At 42.5% G+C, this 20,709-nt stretch overlaps 1 protein-coding gene across 1 annotated transcript in view; it reads left to right on the plus strand.

Annotated features, from left to right (window-relative positions):
- moxd1 (monooxygenase, DBH-like 1) overlaps positions 1–13,185 on the plus strand; it is a 79,470-nt gene extending 66,285 nt beyond the window's left edge. Inside the window, exons 12-13 of the mRNA XM_063222593.1 lie at positions 5,974–6,142; positions 9,640–13,185. Coding sequence (XP_063078663.1) covers positions 5,974–6,142; positions 9,640–9,891 — 421 coding nt within the window. The 3' untranslated portion in view covers positions 9,892–13,185. The remainder of the gene's footprint in view (positions 1–5,973; positions 6,143–9,639) is intronic.
- The last annotated feature ends 7,524 nt before the right edge of the window (positions 13,186–20,709 follow it).

Genomic DNA, 20,709 nt, shown 5'->3' on the forward strand with positions numbered 1-20,709 from the left:
GAATTTGATCAGGACACTGAGTAGATCAGGGTTCAGATTTGGTCCCGTATGGAGACATTCATTTAATGAGCGACTATCTTTCTCATGGGATGACGCATCAAACACAATGCGCAACTTTGTCGTGGTCCTGTTCTCTTTAATTACTGGATGATGTGGCAAATAGTAAACTTGATTTTCTGTTTCTACATTTGGCACTTCTTCCACTATTCCCTCAGCCAAGTACTCTTGAATTACTCCATCATACTGTGTGTACAGTTCATCATTGTTATGGAAACGTTTTATAAGGCCATTCAAACGGTTTCTAGCAGTGCTGTAATTACTTGCCAAATTAATGCTATCGTTACGCCAAGGTAAACTGACTTCATATCTACCTTCATGATGTTTCACAGACTGTTCGAACTTCCACAGTGCGTCGGTCTCTGGGTTCTGTTTGAAGTCCGTAATTCCCAGCGATTCTGTTTCCCAGAAACTGCGTAATTGGTCACTCAGTGCTTGTCCCTCATCAACACTGAGGTGCAGGATGTTCACGTCCACTGTTTCAGTTGTCACACTCATTACAGGAATTGAGACCGTTCCTTGTATCAGCCATCCGAATTTGCTTTCTACAGCCACTAGTCCATTTTCCAGTCTTTTTGTCTGTCCTGTCACGATGTCCCAGTAGTAGTCTCCTCCGATTAGAAGTCCGAGGCTTTCCTGTTCCAGGCCTCTCACAGGATGGTCCGCGACTTGCAATCCATCTGCTTCGAGAGAGTGCCGAATTTCCTCACTGGCCATTCTGATAGGAGATGAGCATACGCTTGGGGTTTCCAATAATTCCACTTGAACAGACATGTTGGTTTTGAGATTTCTCAGATTGGCTTTAACTTTTCTGGCTATCATTCTTTTGGGGTTTGTGGAACCAAATACATGTAATTTAATTACTTCTGTGCCCACTACAGGCAGATTCAATGCTTTGGAGATGTCTTCTCGAATGAAGCTACGCTGACTACCTCCATCTAACAAACATTTGGCAATTTGGCTTTGTCTGAGCGCATCTATCCAAATTGTTGCTGTTTGTAACAGTACCGCTTTCCCTCCACCTGGCGCGACTGAACATTGCGCTTGAGCGGTGTCTGTATCTGTCGTGATATCTCGTGTCAGATTTGACTGTTGGGCATTACACACTGTTTTGTGGTGTCGTCTGCCGCATTGTGCACATTCAATTCCCTGCGCTCTGCAGTTACGCGCAATGTGTCTGGGGCCAAGACATACAAAACATCTGCCTAACCGTTTCAATTTTTCTCTTCTGACATCCACTGTGGATTCGTTACATTCAGAAGATCTGTGATCAGGCTTGCCACAAAACAAACAGTCGCTATGATTGAGACTAGTGTGGAATGCTGCGGCTGACGAGGTCATGTTTCCTGAATTGGGCTTCCTTGTTCTCCGCTCTGACGTACTGTTCGCATTCCTCCAATCATTCTTAGACACGTCCGTCTTCTGAGTCAAATTCACTGTTCTTTCTCTACTCTCCACTTCTAATTTCAGAAATTTCATCAGTTCCTTTGCTTTTAGAACATTTTCTTCTTCAGATTTGGTGAATTCCAGCGCAATTTCTTCGGGGATCATTTTTAACAAGATTGGGCATAGTAAACTGCCATAAGTGTCTGATGCCACGCCAAGTGCGTCAAGGCTTCGCACCTGTATCTCACAGTCATCATGGAGTTTGCGCAATGCGCTCACATCATTGGCTCGTTTTACTGGAGTCATATTTAGCAATTTATTCATGTGAGCATTAATTACTAAATCTTTACGACCAAATCGTTTTTTGAGCAAATCAATGGCAATGTCGTAATTTGCATCAGACAAAGCGAGGCCGGCTACTGCACTCGCTGCGGTGCCAGACAAAAATGATTTTAAATAACTGAATTTGTCAGTCTTGCTCAAATGTTCGGTTTCATGAATTGTTGTTTCGTATTGACTCCAAAATCCTTGCCACTCACAAATCTCCCCAGAAAACTTCTGCATGACTAATTTGGGAAGTTTGACCGTGTTCACTCTTGGCCTATTTGCAGTTTCAGTCCCATTTGCATTTTGCCTGGACTGTCCAGGTTCCTCTTCGGCGCGTAACGCGCGGTTCAATCTTGTTTTACGCAAACTAATTGCTTCCATGTACTCCATTGCTGTAGCAATTTCTTGTACCAAATCGTCTTCATCTGCTTCTTCTTCAACATCTTTGTCACAGTCTTTGAGTATTTGTTCTTTATCCCTCACCTGTTCAAGCAGTTCTTCCAATCTTCCAAAGTTCTTTTCTTCTTTTTGCAACTCTGCATCAATCTTCTGAGTCAGTTTGGTTGTCGCTGCTCGAATCACTCCGCGCTTCTGTTTCAATCTTTTCAGCTTCTCTGGATCCATTACTTCAAACCTTTCTTGCAGCTTCTCGCAAACAATTCTTCAATCCACGTTTCTTCTTCGTCTGTTTTCTTCATGGATTGGATCCTTTCATCCCGGGTTTCGGCACCAGTTTGTAGAGTGCAAGAAAGGATTTCCAGGAGAAGAGTCTAATTTCAATCTTTGAAGGTTTATTCCCTATTAAAGTTTTACAATTTCTAAATGCGCGGGGAAAGGGGAAGGGGAACAATAGTAAGATGGAGAGTCTTTGTTGTGCGCGCCTCCAGGCGCTGCGCGTCCGCGTCTTTATCCTGGGGAATCCCGATTGGGCCACGCCCTCTCCGGCAGGTAGGTCCATATTAGGCGTCGTGCGTCATGCAGGATAATTGACTGGAACGAGAACTGCGTTAGTGACATGAAATTGGACACAACAGAGACAAGACATAACTCTGTATACTACACTATAGGCTTCATATTTATTAACAGTGAAGACAAGACACAACTCTGCATACTACACTATAAGCTTCATATTTATTAACACTGAAGACATAACCTAAGTAAGGGATAATTGACGACACGGTGTGCGTATAACAGGAAAAATAATGCACACCTAGGTGGTGATGCGGCCACGACGCAAAGCAGAGTGGCCGTTACACCTCGGTGTGCATTTTTTTCCCTGTTATACGCACACCGTGAAGTCAATTATCCCGCTTATACCACGATTGCCACACTGTCTGAAATTTATTTGAGGAATTATTTCGAAGGTTTTCTGTATACTTCCTTCCGCCACAAGAAGGTTCTTTTCATAACTTTCTGGCGAACTGCCGTTACTAATTCTAAATTGAAGGTTGCTACGGCCAAGACAATGTTGTTAGTTCTATCGCATTCGGTTGTCAAGTCAAGAGCCAGTCGTTAATTCTATCGCATTTGGTTGTCAAGTCAGTCGCCTCAATGTTCTACCCATCCGATATATGGGCGCGTCTGACTTGCCCACAAGATTATGCTATAGTTGGCATGATTCCTACAAATTTATAGATCTCAATAGATAAAAAAATACCCTGTGCATCTTGGCGACATTCTAAGTGCCTCGCCTCGCCATTAAGTTTATCAAAACAGGCACCTCGACAATCTGCTCTCCTCCCACAGGAAACTCCTCTTGATTTCTTTTTCACTGCGTTCCCATAGTTAGGCCTATTGATCCGAAAATATCCCATACTTTTCACAAGTTACGCTACTCTCTCAACTGATAAACGCTACAACCACAGGAAACATCTCCTCTCGTGTGGAAGGAACGCCCACGTGAAACGGGCGTCCCTTTGCGCAGGGAATCTCTCTCTCTCTCTCTCTCTCTATCACAAAGTTGACAGAGTGATGGTCAGTTGGGAGAAATAAACATGTTTGAAATTTGATTAGGCCTACTAAGATTTGCTCCAGATTCACTATACATTGCTGGCGTTTCCAGACGCGCAATGCGACATGTGTCAATTCAGCGCGTAATGCTTGCAACTTTTTTGTGTGTAATTTATGAACGTGCTTGCCTGGGCGCATTGATACACTGGAGTTATGCGGTCAGAAAAGTGACCTAATAGTGGGATTACTTCAGGTGTGCATATATAGACAGTTAATCAACACCGAATTTAGTGCGTCACAATGGGAGATTCCAGACTGCCGTGGTATAACTCTGTATACTACAGTATAGGCTCCGTATTTATTGTCCACATGACTCCATTCAGACTTAACTGCCGCCTGCCAGACAGAAAAGAAATAGAGAGAGAGAGCGAGTGCGAGAGAGAAAGAGAAAGAGGGAGAGAGAGACCTACATCTATACAATTTCGTGTTACTGTGTACATTTGCAGATTAACCTTTTTGCCCCTCAAATAACCTTGTCTTGTCTAGGAGGGCTCTGCCAGCAGACTCGATTCCCTCGGTTCCCTCGCTGCTCCAAGAGAGCTCAGTAGACTGGGTTTACTCCAAGAGAGCGCAGTAGACTGGGTTTCCTCCAAGAGAGCTCAGTAGACTGGGTTTCCTCCAAGAGAGCTCAGTAGACTGGGTTTACTCAAAGAGAGCGCAGCCTCCTTTGTGCTCGGTGAAAGGGATGATGGGGATTTGGGGGAAGTTCAGACGAGGGCACTCCAAACAGATTGGGTTACAAAGCCAAAGCCGCTTTCCTCCACCCACCCAAATCTCACTACACGCACACACGGGCACAGACAAAAAAACACACACACACACATTTGCATGCATGCAAGCACACACATCACACACAATGTATCTCTTTTTTTTGTTTACAGTTATTTACACTACAGATACTGTTGTTTTACACTTAAGTTAGTTACATGTAGTTCACTTATAGTTTATTTGATACGGACAGATAGTATTTGTAACCAGTTTCCAAAGCCCATCCCTTACCTATTGTATATGTACAAATTGTAGAATTGATCAGGCCCTGCTATGGCTGAAACGGTAGGGCACTGCACTGTTACACTGGGGACCCGGGTTCGAATCCGGCCTGGCTCATTTCCCAATCCTCCTAGCCAGGCTGTGCCCTCCTAGTGACGCAACACTTTCAGCATTGCAACTAGTCAGGTCAAGAGCAATGCAAGTGCTCTCTGAGTTCCCGCAAATTCGGGAACTCCTCCCACTTTGTCGATAAGCAAACAACCGTAAGAAAAACCAAGGGAGGCAGGTCAACCGTGCCGTTTGGGAAACGTTAATTGTTATGCTCTTGGTCAGACCAAGTCTGGAACAGATTTGAATGTCGATGATAATCAGGCTACAATCCTCCCCCATCTCCCTCCCACTCACTTCCTGTCACCATCTCAAACTGTCCTGTCCAATAAAGGCATAGAAACCCCTAAAAATATAAATATACCTATATATAAAAGAGTTTATCTGTCCTTCTCTTCATTTGTTTTAGAACGTGGCCGTTTATGATTAAGAGACCAAAGCGCTACAACCTGTCCTTCACAGAGGCTATGGTGTGTGTGTGTGTGTGTGTGTGTGTGTGTGTGTGTGTGTGTGTGTGTGTGTGTGTGTGTGTGTGTGTGTGTGTGTGTGTGTGTGTGTGTGTGTGTGTGTGTGTGTGTGTGTGTGTGTGTGTGTGTGTGTGTGTGTGTTTTAGAACGTGGCCGTTTGTGATTAAGAGTCCAAAGCGCTACACCAACCTGTCCTTCACGGAGGCCATGGTGTGTGTGTGTGTGTGTGTGTGTGTGTGTGTGTGTGTTTTAGAACGTGGCCGTTTGTGATTAAGAGTCCAAAGCGCTACACCAACCTGTCCTTCACGGAGGCCATGGTGTGTGTGTGTGTGTGTGTGTGTGTGTGTGTGTGTGTGTGTGTGTGTGTGTGTGTTTTAGAACGTGGCCGTTTGTGATTAAGAGTCCAAAGCGCTACACCAACCTGTCCTTCACGGAGGCCATGGTGTGTGTGTGTGTGTGTGTGTGTGTGTGTGTGTGTGTGTGTGTGTGTGTGTGTGTTTTAGAACGTGGCCGTTTGTGATTAAGAGTCCAAAGCGCTACACCAACCTGTCCTTCACGGAGGCCATGGTGTGTGTGTGTGTGTGTGTGTGTGTGTGTGTGTGTGTGTGTGTGTGTGTGTGTGTTTTAGAACGTGGCCGTTTGTGATTAAGAGTCCAAAGCGCTACACCAACCTGTCCTTCACGGAGGCCATGGACCGGTTCCGCTGGTCCAGGAAGAGGGGGCGGGCTTTTAACGACGTCGTGCTGCAGCTGCCCGTCAACGTGCGCTGCTCCAAATGGGACCAGGATGAGTGGTCGGTAAGAAAAGACACAATATACACATTAGTACATACTTATAATAATAATAATAATAATAGACCAGGATGAGTGGACGGTAAGAAAAGACACAATATACACATTAGTACATACTTATAATAATAATAATAATAATAATAATAATAATAATAGACCAGGATGAGTGGACGGTAAGAAAAGACACAATATAATAATAATAATAGACCAGGACGAGTGGTCGGTAAGAAAAGACACAATATACACATTAGTACATACTTATAATAATAATAATAATAATAATAATAATAATAATAGACCAGGACGAGTGGTCGGTAAGAAAAGACAATATACACATTAGTACATACTTATAATAATAATAATAATAATAATAATAATAATAATAGACCAGGGTGAGTGGTCGGTAAGAAAAGACACAATATACACATATAGTACATACTTATAATAATAATAATAATAATAATAATAATAATAATAATAGACCAGGACGAGTGGTCGGTAAGAAAAGACACAATATACACATTAGTACATACTTATAATAATAATAATAATAATAATAATAATAATAATAATAGACCAGGGTGAGTGGTCGGTAAGAAAAGACACAATATACACATATAGTACATACTTATAATAATAATAATAATAATAATAATAATAATAATAGACCAGGACGAGTGGTCGGTAAGAAAAGACACAATATACACATTAGTACATGTATATACATATAGTACATACTTATAATAATAATAATAATAGGCCAGGATGAGTGGCCGGTAAGAAAAGACACAATATACACATTAGTACATGTATATACATATAGTACATACTTATAATAATAATAATACGGTAAGAAAAGACACAATATACACATTAGTACATGTATATACATATGGTACATACTTATAATAATAATAATACGGTAAGAAAAGACACAATATACACATTAGTAAATGTACATATAGTACATACTTATAATAATAATAATAATAGGCCAGGATGAGTGGCCGGTAAGAAAAGACACAATATACACATTAGTAAATTTATATACATACCTATAGTACATACTTATAATAATAATAATAATAGACCAGGGTGAGTGGTCGGTAAGAAAAGACACAATATACACATTAGTACATGTATATACATATAGTACATACTTATAATAATAATAATAATAGACCAGGATGAGTGGTCGGTAAGAAAAGACACAATATACACATTAGTACATGTATATACATATAGTACATACTTATAATAATAATAATAATAGACCAGGGTGAGTGGTCGGTAAGAAAAGACACAATATACACATTAGTACATGTATATACATATAGTACATACTTATAATAATAATAATAATAGACCAGGACGAGTGGTCGGTAAGAAAAGACACAATATACACATTAGTACATGTATATACATATAGTACATACTTATAATAATAATAATAATAGACCAGGACGAGTGGTCGGTAAGAAAAGACACAATATACACATTAGTACATGTATATACATATAGTACATACTTATAATAATAATAATAATAGACCAGGACGAGTGGTCGGTAAGAAAAGACACAATATACACATTAGTAAATGTATATACATATAGTACATACTTATAATAATAATAATAATAGACCAGGAGGAGTGGTCGGTAAGAAAAGACACAATATACACATTAGTAAATGTATATACATATAGTACATACTTATAATAATAATAATAATAATAATAATAATAATAGACCAGGATGAGTGGTCGGTAAGAAAAGACACAATATACACATTAGTAAATGTATATACATATAGTACATACTTATAATAATAATAATAATAGACCAGGATGAGTGGTCGGTAAAGGCGGATTCATACTTAGCGTAACTGGCGCTAACCTCATTCATACCTCCCTCGTGACGATGGCGTGCGCTCAAAATGACGTCACACGCCCCTCAGCAAGCTGCCGCGGCGCGAGGTCGTGCACCCTGCATTTTTTGTAACTTGCCGTGCGCCACCAGAGACCATGCAGGTAGGCAGACAAAGTAGGTGTTGCGAAGAGATATGGCTACAGCTACTGTACTACAGAATGGACCCTGCATCATTTTGAGGATAATAAAATATCTTTAGGGAGTAATTTTATCTTCTCCCTTAAATGTTGTTCAGTGAAACAATTGTTTACTTTGTTCAGAAGCACGTTGTGTTTGGTGATCTATTTATAAATTCTGCAGCCAGAACAATGCTCTCACATGTCTTGGAATGATCTGGCAATGTAGGCTACAACAAAAATCTATGTTTCATTGTGGTAAGTCATAAATCAGACGTTCAGTAGCCCTACAGCAGCCGTATTTGGCTTTCTATTTTTATACATCTCTAGAACTCCCGCTGCGAGTTGCGATGGATTCTGCCGTTTCTCTCATGAACAGCAGAGGGCACACTTCCGAAAATGCAAGCAAAAGCCTGTAAATGGCGCTTTTGACTATGAATGGTCTGCCACATTTTAATGGTTCTCGCGCCAAATGCGCCAAATTGCGCACGTTAAGTATGCGGAGCCCTTAGGAGGAGACACAATTAACACATTAATACATACAGTATATATTATTAATATGATTATTATTATTATAATTATTATTATATAATAGTAAGGTCCGCTGCTCCAAATGGGACCAGGACGACTGGACGGTAAGAGGAGACACAATAAACACATAAATACATACAGTATACAGTATATATTATTATTATTATTATTATTATTATTATTATTATTATTATTATTAATATTAATATTAATATTATTACGCTGCTCCAAATGGGACCTGGATGACTGGTCGGTAAGAGGAGACACAATAAACACATTAATACATGTATACATATAGTACATGTAATAATAATAATAATAATAATAATAGTAGTAATGTCTGCTGCTCCAAGTTGGACCAGGACAATGGTTGGTAAGAGAAGAGCTAATAACTACAGAAATAATAAAATAAAATAAAATAAAATAAGGTAGCATCATCATCAACCACTATAATCATACTAATAACTTTGTTTCAATTTTTATTTTGTCCAAAGTTCAAGTATTTTTGGACCACAGAATTCCTGCACTGTGTTTTGGCACCCTCTGTGGGCCAATATTGCACATAGCAGCTTTGGACATGTACATTATCTGCAGTTTTACTGGAGCAAGAGACGTACTGTACCCGCCCCCCCTCTCTCTCTCCCCCCTCTCCCTCTCTCTATCTCTCTCGCCATCTCCCCCCCTCCCCCCTCTCTCTCCCCCCTCTCCCTCTCTCTATCTCTCTCTCTCCTCCCCTCCCCCCTCTCTCTCCCCGCCCCTCCCTCTCTCTATCTCTCTCGCCATCTCCCCCCCTCCCCCCTCTCTCTCTCCCCCCTCTCCCTCTCTCTATCTCTCTTGCCATCTCCCCCCCTCCCTCCCTCTCTTTCCCCCTCTCCCTCTCTCTATCTCTCTCGCCATCTCCCCCCCACCCCCCCCTCTCTCTCTCCAGATCCAGGGCATGATTGTGTCTCCGCCGGAGGTGCCCCGCCCCTCAAGGCCCACGGCCACGCCCTGTAGCTCGCGGAGCAGATCATCATCATCCTCCTCCTCATCCTCATCCTCATCATCCTCCTCATCATCATCTTCCTCGTCCTCATCATACTCCTCCTCTCCGCTTCTTCTACTGATGGCAATACTCTTGTGTCTCTGTTGTTACTCATCGTCATCATCACCATCATCAGCAGCAGCAGCAGTGTCATAATCAACATCATTACCACCACCATCATCACCATCAACATCATCACCATCATCCTCACCATTATCATCACCATCAACATCATCACCACCATCCTCACCATTATCATCACCATCAACATCATCGTCTTCATCATCATCACCAGGACTCCTGTAGCTAAATTATCCGTCTGGTCACCTCATGGTTAGTGTCTCACATAGGCTGTGTTATATGCTGTTCAGAACCCCGAATATGAGGCATATCCTGGTTATGGTCAAACTCGGCACTCGTCTGGCACTTTCATGTCAGTTTCATGTCTATGACCTATTTTTGTGGAAGAAGGAGTAATTGGAGTTACCGAGGATAGTTCACCACACACACTGTAAAACATTGCAGCCAGTTAAACGTGGAAAAGTTGAATATAGGAAGCAACTCTGTCCTGGTGCCTTAAGTTTGTGAGTTAACTCAACTTGAGAACACTTTGAGTTTAGTAAAGCATTGAGTTGAGTTAGCTTACAAACTTATGGCAGAAGGGCAACTTGCCTTTTTACGTTTAATTGGCTTGCACTGTTTAAGTCATATGCTAATGGTATTACCTGGCACTCCCACCGGTTTGGTTTGTGCATAATGTCACTGATTATAATTACTCTGTGGTGGGCAGTTAGAAGTCACTCCATTGTCATAATGGTTTCACGAATATGACTTTATCCTTCCCGATATGTTAATGTCACATTAAAATGCTGGCACCTTCCTTAAAGGGGTATGCCACTATTTTGGGGCTTCATACAGTTAAATCGTTGGCTGGAGTCTATAAAGGTGGTAAAGTGTCTTATTTTTCATGTTAAAGGGACACTGTGCAGGAAATGGTCAAAAAAAAGTACTGCAACTATGCTGCTCGTTGAAACTGGGCTGCCTATTGCCATATTTGATCTTTACATGAAACTTTACTAAGTAATAAACAAATATTTTCTAGTATGGTCCAAGTAGAGCCATTTTTGCAGCTAAAAATGGCTATTTTTGGAAATTCAAAATGGATTCAAAACGATTTTTAACTGTATTAATCCCCAAAATAGTGGCATACCCCTTTAAGCATAAAGCCTTGTTCACACGTCACTGCTAGTTACTCGCTATTCGCTCATTCGCCTACAAGACACTCGCTCATGGAAAGTTCGCTAAACGATCCCGCGGCTTTAAATGCCAATGCACAGGCGCGAAGTACCGAACTCTGCATTCCAATTGGTTACTCGCCTCGCTCAAAGTTACATGTAAAATATTTTCAACTCGGCATCCGCACACATCGAATCGCCTGTACTCTTCTCGCCTACTCGCCTTCATGTCTCGCTGGCACACATAGACATTCTATTGACTTAACTCGCTGAGCGAATAACTTGCAGCGACGTGTGTGAACGAGGCTTAAAGCGGCGTACACACACATTGCCAGCTTTTCGCTTGCTCGCCTACTTGCCACTCTTTCATGGAATGTTCGCTGAAAGTTCCCGCGGCTTTAACTGCCAATGAACAGGCAAGAAGTACCGAACTCTGCATTTCAATTGGTTACTCGCCACTGTTGGGAAAGTTACTCAAAAACTGTAATGCACTACTTATTACATGTTACTGTCATTTAAAAGTAATGCCTTACATTACAACATTACTTTTTCTAAAAAGTAAGGCATTACACTACTTTTGTATTACTTTTAGTTACTTTAGCCAAAATGACTGGAAATAAGGATTTGGCTATCTACAGTGCAAATCTATGAGGTGGCATGACTTTCACCTGCCATCCACAAGTCGTTTTGGAAGCCTGCAGACTGAAAACCAACATTTTCAGGAATTGCGTCTTACCCACATACAATAAGGCCTAAGAAAAATAAAAGTTTTGTTCCGGTTGGTTGTCAGGTTTGGTCATCATCCGGTCGGATTTTTTTTTTTATTTCCAATTTTTTTTTCAATGTCTTTTTTTTATGTTATATGCGCCAGATTTTTGTCATAAACGTTGTTGAACAATGCCAAGGACGATAGTGGAGTTGAGGCTTGATAAGTACAGCTGAAGCTACAATGAAATATAATAAGCATTAATGAGCCAAGAGGCCTATAATATTTTATTTCAAATAGATTTATTTCAATTTTAGTGATGTTTAGTTGAACAAAAGTCAGGGGGGTGCAACGTAGGCCCCCCGTCGGATAGCCTACCCTGCCGTGTCCCTGTCTCGTGCAAATGGGATGCATCCCCTCCTTTCCTGACTAATTTGGTGGTGCTATGGCACCTCTTAATATCGTCACATTGTTTGTAGGCTACTGTTTTTCGACGTGGAAAGCGGTTTGGGTTTCAAGTACAGTGTGCATTTAACTTTATGTTCTTAGCGTCCTTATTTTCAATGGAGTCAAAGTAGTGGGCATATACCCATCTTGAAAACGAGCAAGCTGGATCTTCTGGATCGATCATCCTTTGTCAGCCTGCCATTTCGAGAGATGAAGCGTGAAAGAGGAAGCAACGTTCTGCGTGAAACTTTAAAATCTCTGCGCGGACGTAGGCTATCGTAGGCAATAGCTGATCTTGCGGTGATCCGCGAACATTGTATAAAGAAAACAAAATACCCACACAAAATTTAGGTGAAAAAAATGCGTTGTAATGTGCAAGTTACTTGCATTGTAACGAGGACATATTACCGATTTTTTCCCCTGTAATCAGTTACATTACTGCGTTACTCAAAAATGTAATGCATTACAGTAATTAGTTACTTTTGTAACGAGTTACTCCCAACACTGTTACTCGCTTGCTTGCCTCGCTCGAAGTTCAAATATTTTCAACTCGGGATCCGCCCACATCGCATCGCTTGTACAGTACTCGTCTACTCGCCTGCTCGTCTCGCTGGAACACATTTTCTATTGAGTTCATTCGCTGAGCGAGTAACTAGCAGCGACGTGTGTGTACGGCCCTTAAGACCAGCCCATTGAGAATATAGGATTTCTCACTGGACCAGCCTTATTCCATTGTAATGTTGTGATAAGGTCAGAGAATGAAGAAAGATATCATGGTGATGGTCTCCACTTACTGACGTGATTGGTTTAAACTTTAGAGCAATCATATACAGTAGCAGCTACAATTCGTCATGCTGGGTCCTTTCAAGTGTAGATATTTCCGTGCCCTCTGAGATACTGGGGCTATGTAGACAGATGCAGTGAGTTATTTTATTCATTGTAAGTATAGATCAAAGGAAACAGTGGTAGTAAAGACCTTGTAGACAATTTCCAGCCTGCTAAACACAATGTTAAAAAGAATAGTTGTATATCGATCACTATAATATGTGTATTATGTCAGAAACAAAGCAATAAATGTATTTTTCAACAACATGTTATTGTTTTATTCATTTATTTATTTATTTGATCTAATCACAGACATAATTTTATCTAGGCCTAGTGTGGATTGTCATTTGCCCGGTGGCCCTGTAGTGACCTCTAGTGGCGGAGGGAGGTCCATACTGCTGTGTGTTATATGCACCTATTTCCATGTACTCTAGATGGCTATCTACAGGCCCAGGGCAAAGTTTCCTGAAATGCCCCCCCTACACACACACACACAATACACATACAATGCATGTAATGAGGACCCAATTTTGGGCCCCCTCTCGCCCTGTTCCCTGACCCCGTTGCCCTCCCCTGCCTGCTTCCCTGATTGGATATGTAGTGTACGTACAGGTATATCTTCTAGCCTGATGGAGGAGACATACGCTGTGTGTTTATATGCATCTGTAGTGTACGTACAGGTATATCTTCTAGCCTGATGGAGCAGACATACGCTGTGTGTTTATATGCATCTGTAGTGTACGTACAGGTATATCTTCTAGCCTGATGGAGCAGACATACGCTGTGTGTTTATATGCATCTGTAGTGTACGTACAGGTATATCTTCTAGCCTGATGGAGCAGACATACGCTGTGTGTTTATATGCATCTGTTACTATGCAGTCCTGGCCAGTCATGGGTAAGTGGTAGGGCATCAGACTTGTTGCCTAAAGGTTGCCGGTTCGACTCCCGACCCGCCAGGTTGATGGGGGGAGTAATCAACCAGTTCTCTCCCCCATCCCCCTCCATGACTGAGGTACCCTGAGCATGGTACTGTCCTGCCACACTGCTCCCTTGGGGCGCCATTGGGGGCTCCCTTACAGTTACACAGGTGAGGCATAAATGCAATTTTGTTGTGTACAGTGTGCACTTGTGTGCTGTGGAGTGCTGTGTGTCACAATGACAATGGGAGTTAGAGTTTCCCAGTGGGGGCTTTCACTTTTCTAAAGTCTACTGTACGTATGTCTTCCAGACTGACTGGTTACTTGTAAGCCCATTGGGAAACTCCAAACTCCAACTCCCATTGTCATTGTGACACAGCACTCCACAGCACACAAGTGAACACTGCACACAACGAAATTGCATTTATGCCTCACCCGTGCAAGGGGGCAGCCCTCAGTGGCGCCCCATGGGGACCAATGCAGTGGGACGGTACCATGCTCAGGGTACCTCAGTCATGGAGGAGGATGGGGGAGAGCACTGGTTGATTACTCCCCCCACCAACCTGGCGGGTCGGGAGTCGAACCGGCAACCTCTGGGATGCAAGTCTGACGCCCTAACCGCTCACCCATGACTGCCTAACACGACTGTTACTTCCATGCCTGCCTAACATGACTCTCCTCCTCTCCGCTTCCCGTGGCCACGGGAGCCGACAGGCAGGGACAAAGGGGTCAGTTGTCCCGGGCCCGGGGAGATGGGGGGGGGCCCAGATCCTCATCACATGTATTGTGTGCATATTGTGTGGGGGGCCATTTCAGATTACTTTACCCTGGGGCCTGATAAAAGCTGTCAGCGGCCCTGGCTTTGGCTCAGAGTGTATTCTTCATGTAGATGCTGGAGGCAGTAGAATAGGCCTCACATGTACAGTATGTACAGTGACTTCCCCTGTACAGAATAGATACATGTATTTGATGCATATGGACAGTAGGCCTACTGTAGGCCTTGCTGCTGTTCAGGTGGCTATATACAGTGGCCCTCATTTATCAAAGCAGCGTACGACGAGAATCATACGTACGTCGTGCGTACGTTCTTTTTCTACGACCAGTTGGTATTTATCAAATCTCATCGTAAGCGCAGGAAAGATGAAATCCTACGACTGCTCTCAGACGGTGTACGCCGTTTTCAAGTTGGACTTGAGATGACTATGATCACCAACTTGAGCAGCAGTTGTAGCGCAACAACTCATTATCATAAATATGTGGCCTACATAATTACAAAATGTTTTTACATTGTTTATTTTGGCTATAAGCCAACGTCTACCTGTTTGAATTGGTGCACCCTTCCTGAGAGCGCTGCGTTAATTTGGCATAGGAACAAGAGACTTCTAATTTGTGATTTGACGTGATGTGTGAATATTTGTGCAATATAGGCCTACAGCCGCGGAATGTGCCTTCATTCGTGGGATGAATGACCGACGTCCGTTCTTTTTAACAGCTGGGAGTTCATGCGCACATCAATCAATAACCTACGACAGTAGCCTAATACGTAATCTCCCGGTTGAGTTTCAACGTTTGATCGCAGACGCACACAACTACTATCCGAATATAGGCTACACCACGTGTGTGTCCTATAACATTTTATAGTCGTCCACTCCATAGGTGGTAAAAGGGCTATCCGGTCGAAGGACTGGAGGGCTGGAGAGAAGCCGGGCGCACATGAGCGCGAGAAGGATGTAGCGCACTGGACATGTACAATTCTCCTTCCCCAACCAATTGTTTGGGCACTGTTGGCCAGTTTCACGTAGGACCCTTTTCTTGACCTCGTTTACAAAAGATAATCATATTTAATTTTCATATATTTAAATAATATTCATTAAAAAATATCTTCATTATGTCTACTGTAGTCAATCAAACATTTCATTGTGGGCTAACCATCATTATTTGGAAATCAATCTCTACCCCTTCCATATTGAGAACCGAAACAGCGTTGACTACTGCTGTTGATTATTTCCACGTGCTATTTTGTTGTCTACCTCACGTAAAGCCTAATTTCAAGCTGTCAATCAACCAGAAACGAGGATGTTTTAGCCGGTTTGCGTCTCTCCATGTCGCAAACTCAGGGGTGCGGTCTCCTTCCCGCCAGTTTAGAGAAGGTGCGATTATTCTAATAACGATGGTTTTCAGACGCTGGATTTATCAACAGCCGCTCGCTCTTACAATGAGATTGGAGAGGTACACATGTTTAGTAAATCTCACGTGAACCTCGTCGTACGACAAGATCTGCGCTCATTTCTGCGATGGTCTCTACGCAAGTTTGATAAATGAGGGCCAGTATGTTTAGGGGTCCATAGCGGAGTCCACACAGGAATGCAAGGAGGTGTTTAGTTTTGTAGCCTACCGGGTACAGATACTTGCCTGGTTACCACCAGACCTAATCACAAGTGGGATCGAAATGGATACAGGTGCCATTAATGAAATATATGAACTGCAAGCACTGTACTGTATGCCCTCTGCCTGATGAGGGTCTGAGACCGAAAGCTTGCAAGTCCAGTAAAGCGTTGCTCAACAGAAGACCTGAGCTATGTGGAATGTCTCCTCTTTATAGAGAGTTCCAGCTTCTAAACAGAAGACCTGAGCTATGTGGAATGTCTCCTCTTTATAGAGAGTTCCAGCTTCTAAACAGATGAGCAGGGACCCTTCACCACTTCAGCTTACCGGGTAAAATAAAATATGTGAGTTCGAGAGAGGTCTTGCTCCCGATCTCCTGTGGGCTGCATGATATGATTATCCCCTTTGCTTCACCCGCTGGCTGGCCGGCCTGTCGGCTGGAGGTGGTTTTATGAAAGTAAAGCTTGGTACCACCAGGCTCTTGGGCTCCCTGGTACCGCACGGTACCACCAGGCGATTGGGCTCCTGGTACTGCACGGAACAAGGCTCTCCAGGGCCGCTACTTATTCCCCGATTACAGTCCTCCGAGCGGCCCGGGAGGGGAGCCGAGTGAGTGGTGCCAGTGAATGGTCACAAAACATCACCGGCGTCTGCAAAGGGCTTTTTTGTTTTCCTCTCCTCTCTCCTTCTCGCTCTCTTGCAGTCTCCTGGATATTGTGGCGACAATCAGACCAGAGTGTGGACTTATGGAAATGACATTATGGAAATGTATTTTATTTTCATCTTTCTTGATGAGTAACAAGTGGAGATTATTTTATTTTCATCTTTCTTCAGGACTCTGGATACCAAGTGGAGATGTATTTTATTTTCATCTTTCTTGATGAGTCTGGCTACCAAGTGGAGATGTATATTTCTTGATGAGTCTGGCTGGGTTAGTGTCATCTGGCTACCAAGTGGTGATGAGTCTGGCTGGGTTAGTGTCATCTGGCTGCCAAGTGGTGCTGGGTAAGTGTCTCTCTGCTGCTACAGCTTCTCAACTTCCTGGTTTGTTTGTCATGTGACCTCAGCCTGAGGCGATGTTGCTCACACGACACTTTAAGGCTTCTTCATTCTCAGCTGAGAGGATTGAGGATTGGAATTGAAGAACTGAGTTATGCGTATAGTGTAGAGTATGTGTATGTATTGTGGTTTAATTATGTACTATGAATATGTGTAGTGGGTTAAATACTGTACACATTATACTGTAAACTGTAAACTGCATACTCTACTGTATTCCCTAGTTCAGTAGTAATGCCTCAGTGTTAGATCCAGTCAATGAAAATACACGTACGTCCCTTTGATTAATGAGTAGGCAGTCATGGGTAGGTGGTTATGATGTCCGGCTTGTAGCCGGTTGGATTGCCAACCCGCCAGGTTGGTGGGAGGCGTAATTCACCAGGTTGGTGGGAGGCGTAATTCACCAGGTTGGTGGGAGGCGTAATTCACCAGGTTGGTGGGAGGCGTAATTCACCCTCCAGGTTGGTGGGAGGCGTAATTCCCCAGGTTGGTGGGAGGCGTAATTCCCCAGGTTGGTGGGAGGCGTAATTCACCCTCCAGGTTGGTGGGAGGCGTAATTCCCCAGGTTGGTGGGAGGCGTAATTCACCAGGTTGGTGGGGGGCGTAGTTCACCAGGTTGGTGGGGGGCGTAATTCACCAGGTTGGTGGGAGGTGTAATTCACCAGGTTGGTGGGAGGCGTAATTCCCCAGTGCTCCTTCCTCATCCTCCCTCATGGCTGAGGTACCCTGAGCATGGTACAGTTTGGGGCTGCCCCCTTGCATGGGTGAGGCATAAATGCACTTTCCTTTTGTGTAGTGAGCACTGAGTGCCGTGTCACAATGACAATGGGAGTTTCCCAGGTGGGCTTTCACTTCAATAGACAGGCACCCAAATCTTGTCCCTCTGGTTACAGTAGTGTGCACTAGCTGGGTATTACATTTGTTGATATGATATTTAGTGCGCAGCCTGAACATACATTGTATAGCCTATTTGATTTAATCATTTCAGAATCATTTAAGGGGTTTTAGCTGTAAAGTGTTGAAGTTAATGGTTTGAAAATTGTTTGAATGGTCTCCATTCAAACCATTAACTGCAACACTCCATAACAGCTGTTTACATGCTGTGTACATGTTTACATGCTGTTTTCTTCAGTAGCTCAGTAAGAGTTTAATCACAAACTACCAGTAACATATGAAGAGAGAAATGACAGTTCACAGGAAATGCACCCCACCCTTGACTCCATACGTCGGATGTATTCTGTTGCTTCTCTTTGATGTGCCCAGTGTGAAATCTTATAACATTGATGACTTTTACTGGACAGCTTTCATTAAAGGGACACTGTGCAGGAAATGGTCAAAAAAGGTACTGGGCTGCCAATTGCCAAATTTGATCTTTACATGAAAGTTTACTACGTAATAAACAACTATTTTGTACTATGGTCCAAGTACAGTCATTTTTGCAGCTAAAAATGGCTATTTTTGGAAATTCAAAATGGCGGACCATGGAGAAGATCCCCCTTTTCATGTATGAAAAGTGCAATTTTTCCAGTCATAATGAATACTTAGAATTTGATGGTGGTGTTAAGTATTCATGAAAAAGGTAGCATTAGTGAATGGGCAGCGTGAATTCTAGAAATAAACAACTAAACATCTCACACAGTGTCCCTTTAAGGTTGTAGCCCTCAGACTAGAATGGTGCCCAAAAGTTTGGAACAGGACCCCATTTTGGACCTTCTGTAAGAATATTTTCATGCCCCCCTCTCCCTGTCATATTCCACATGTTGTCCATTAATATCACTCTTTCATTTGAGATTCACCAAAGCCATTAAATATGCAAGTTAAAGGGGTATGCCACTATTTTGGGGCTTAATACAGTTAAAATCGTTGGCTGGAGTTTATAAAGGTGGTAAAGTGTCTTATTTTTCATGTTAAGCATTGTCTTGCTTTAAGACAAGTTAAAAGAGGGAATATGTCGCTAAAATTGTAGCATGCTACACGGATCCATTGACTTTCACTAGCTTAGCGACATGCTCCCTCTTTTAACTTGTCTTAAAGCAAGACAACGGCTCACATGAAAAATAAGACACTTTACCACCTTTATAAACCCTGGCCAACGATTTTAACTGTATTAAGCCCCAAAATAGTGGCATACCCCTTTAAATTAACTATGCAAATCGATATTATTGTTTTATGGGGTGACATCATAGACATGTATTTACATGTGTGTATGGGTTTTATTCAAGTTTTCCTTTATCTCTGACGTGGGTCTTCATTATTACACTGCATGTGTTGGATGAGGGGGCCCTTCAGGTGACTTTGTCCCGGGCCCAGCCAAAGCTGTCAGTGGCCCTGCTTGAAATGAGTGAGGGACATCATTTGTTTGTTTATTAATGTTCAAACTGTAGCTTAGAATTGACACATCAGTATCTGAGCACTGGGTAACACCTCTCACACTGCTGTACAGTACGGTACCCAAGGGCTATTTATTTGTATGTTTGTTGTTGTTGTTGTTGTTGTTGTTGTTGTTGTTGTTGTTGTTGTTGATGATGTTGATGTTGCTGTTGCTGCTGCTGTTTTCAAGTCAAACAATCACAGCTTACACTTACACAATCCAGGTTCCCCAGTTACCATATTGTCAATAACTTATGTATGTATGCCACTGGTCACCTTAATTTCCCCTCAGAAATAATAAACGATACTCTACTCTACTCTACTCTACTCTACTCTACTCTACTCTACTCTACTATTCTATTTACCTGATAGGTGGTGGCTCTCTACTTTATACAGTACAAGCCTGTACTTTTTATTGCACTAAAGGACGTAATGCATACTGCAGAGATGGAGATGTGTTCACCATGCTGAGAAATTGATATGCAAAAGTATTTGACCAGCAGAGAGCGCTATTGTATTGCTTCTTTAAAAAAGACAATCCAGTAGAAAGCTCTAGAGCTCAACTCCAGTCTAACTCATGGCACCAAAACAGCTTAGAGTCGGCACTACATTCCTCTTGACCTGACCGAAAGGAAAAGTATTTGGCTATTTAAAATACTTTGGGTTTTAATCAAGCACATTACTCTCCCTTCTTGCTATAGTTTTGTTAAGTTTTACTACTCCAATGTGTCAAAGTAAAAACAAAAGAAAAATAGATAAACCCAGTTTCCCTCCAACACAGGTAACTTATCTGACTATAACATATAGACCTCTGCACATGGTGTATGTTCAGCTGACTCTGTACTGACTGGATCAACTGTGTGGTGGGTCCTTGTTAGATTTTTAGTGTTTTTCAGCACCAACACAGTCTAGCTATTTCATTAGGTACATTGGAGTGAATGGTGTAACACCAGCTATGTAATATCATGTGCTAGTTTGAAGGAATTTACTTTTGCTTTTATTTTTGACACCTCTGTTCAGTGATAACCTGC

Source organism: Engraulis encrasicolus, chromosome 18 (assembly GCF_034702125.1).
Source record: "Engraulis encrasicolus isolate BLACKSEA-1 chromosome 18, IST_EnEncr_1.0, whole genome shotgun sequence".
NCBI lineage: Eukaryota > Metazoa > Chordata > Actinopteri > Clupeiformes > Engraulidae > Engraulis > Engraulis encrasicolus.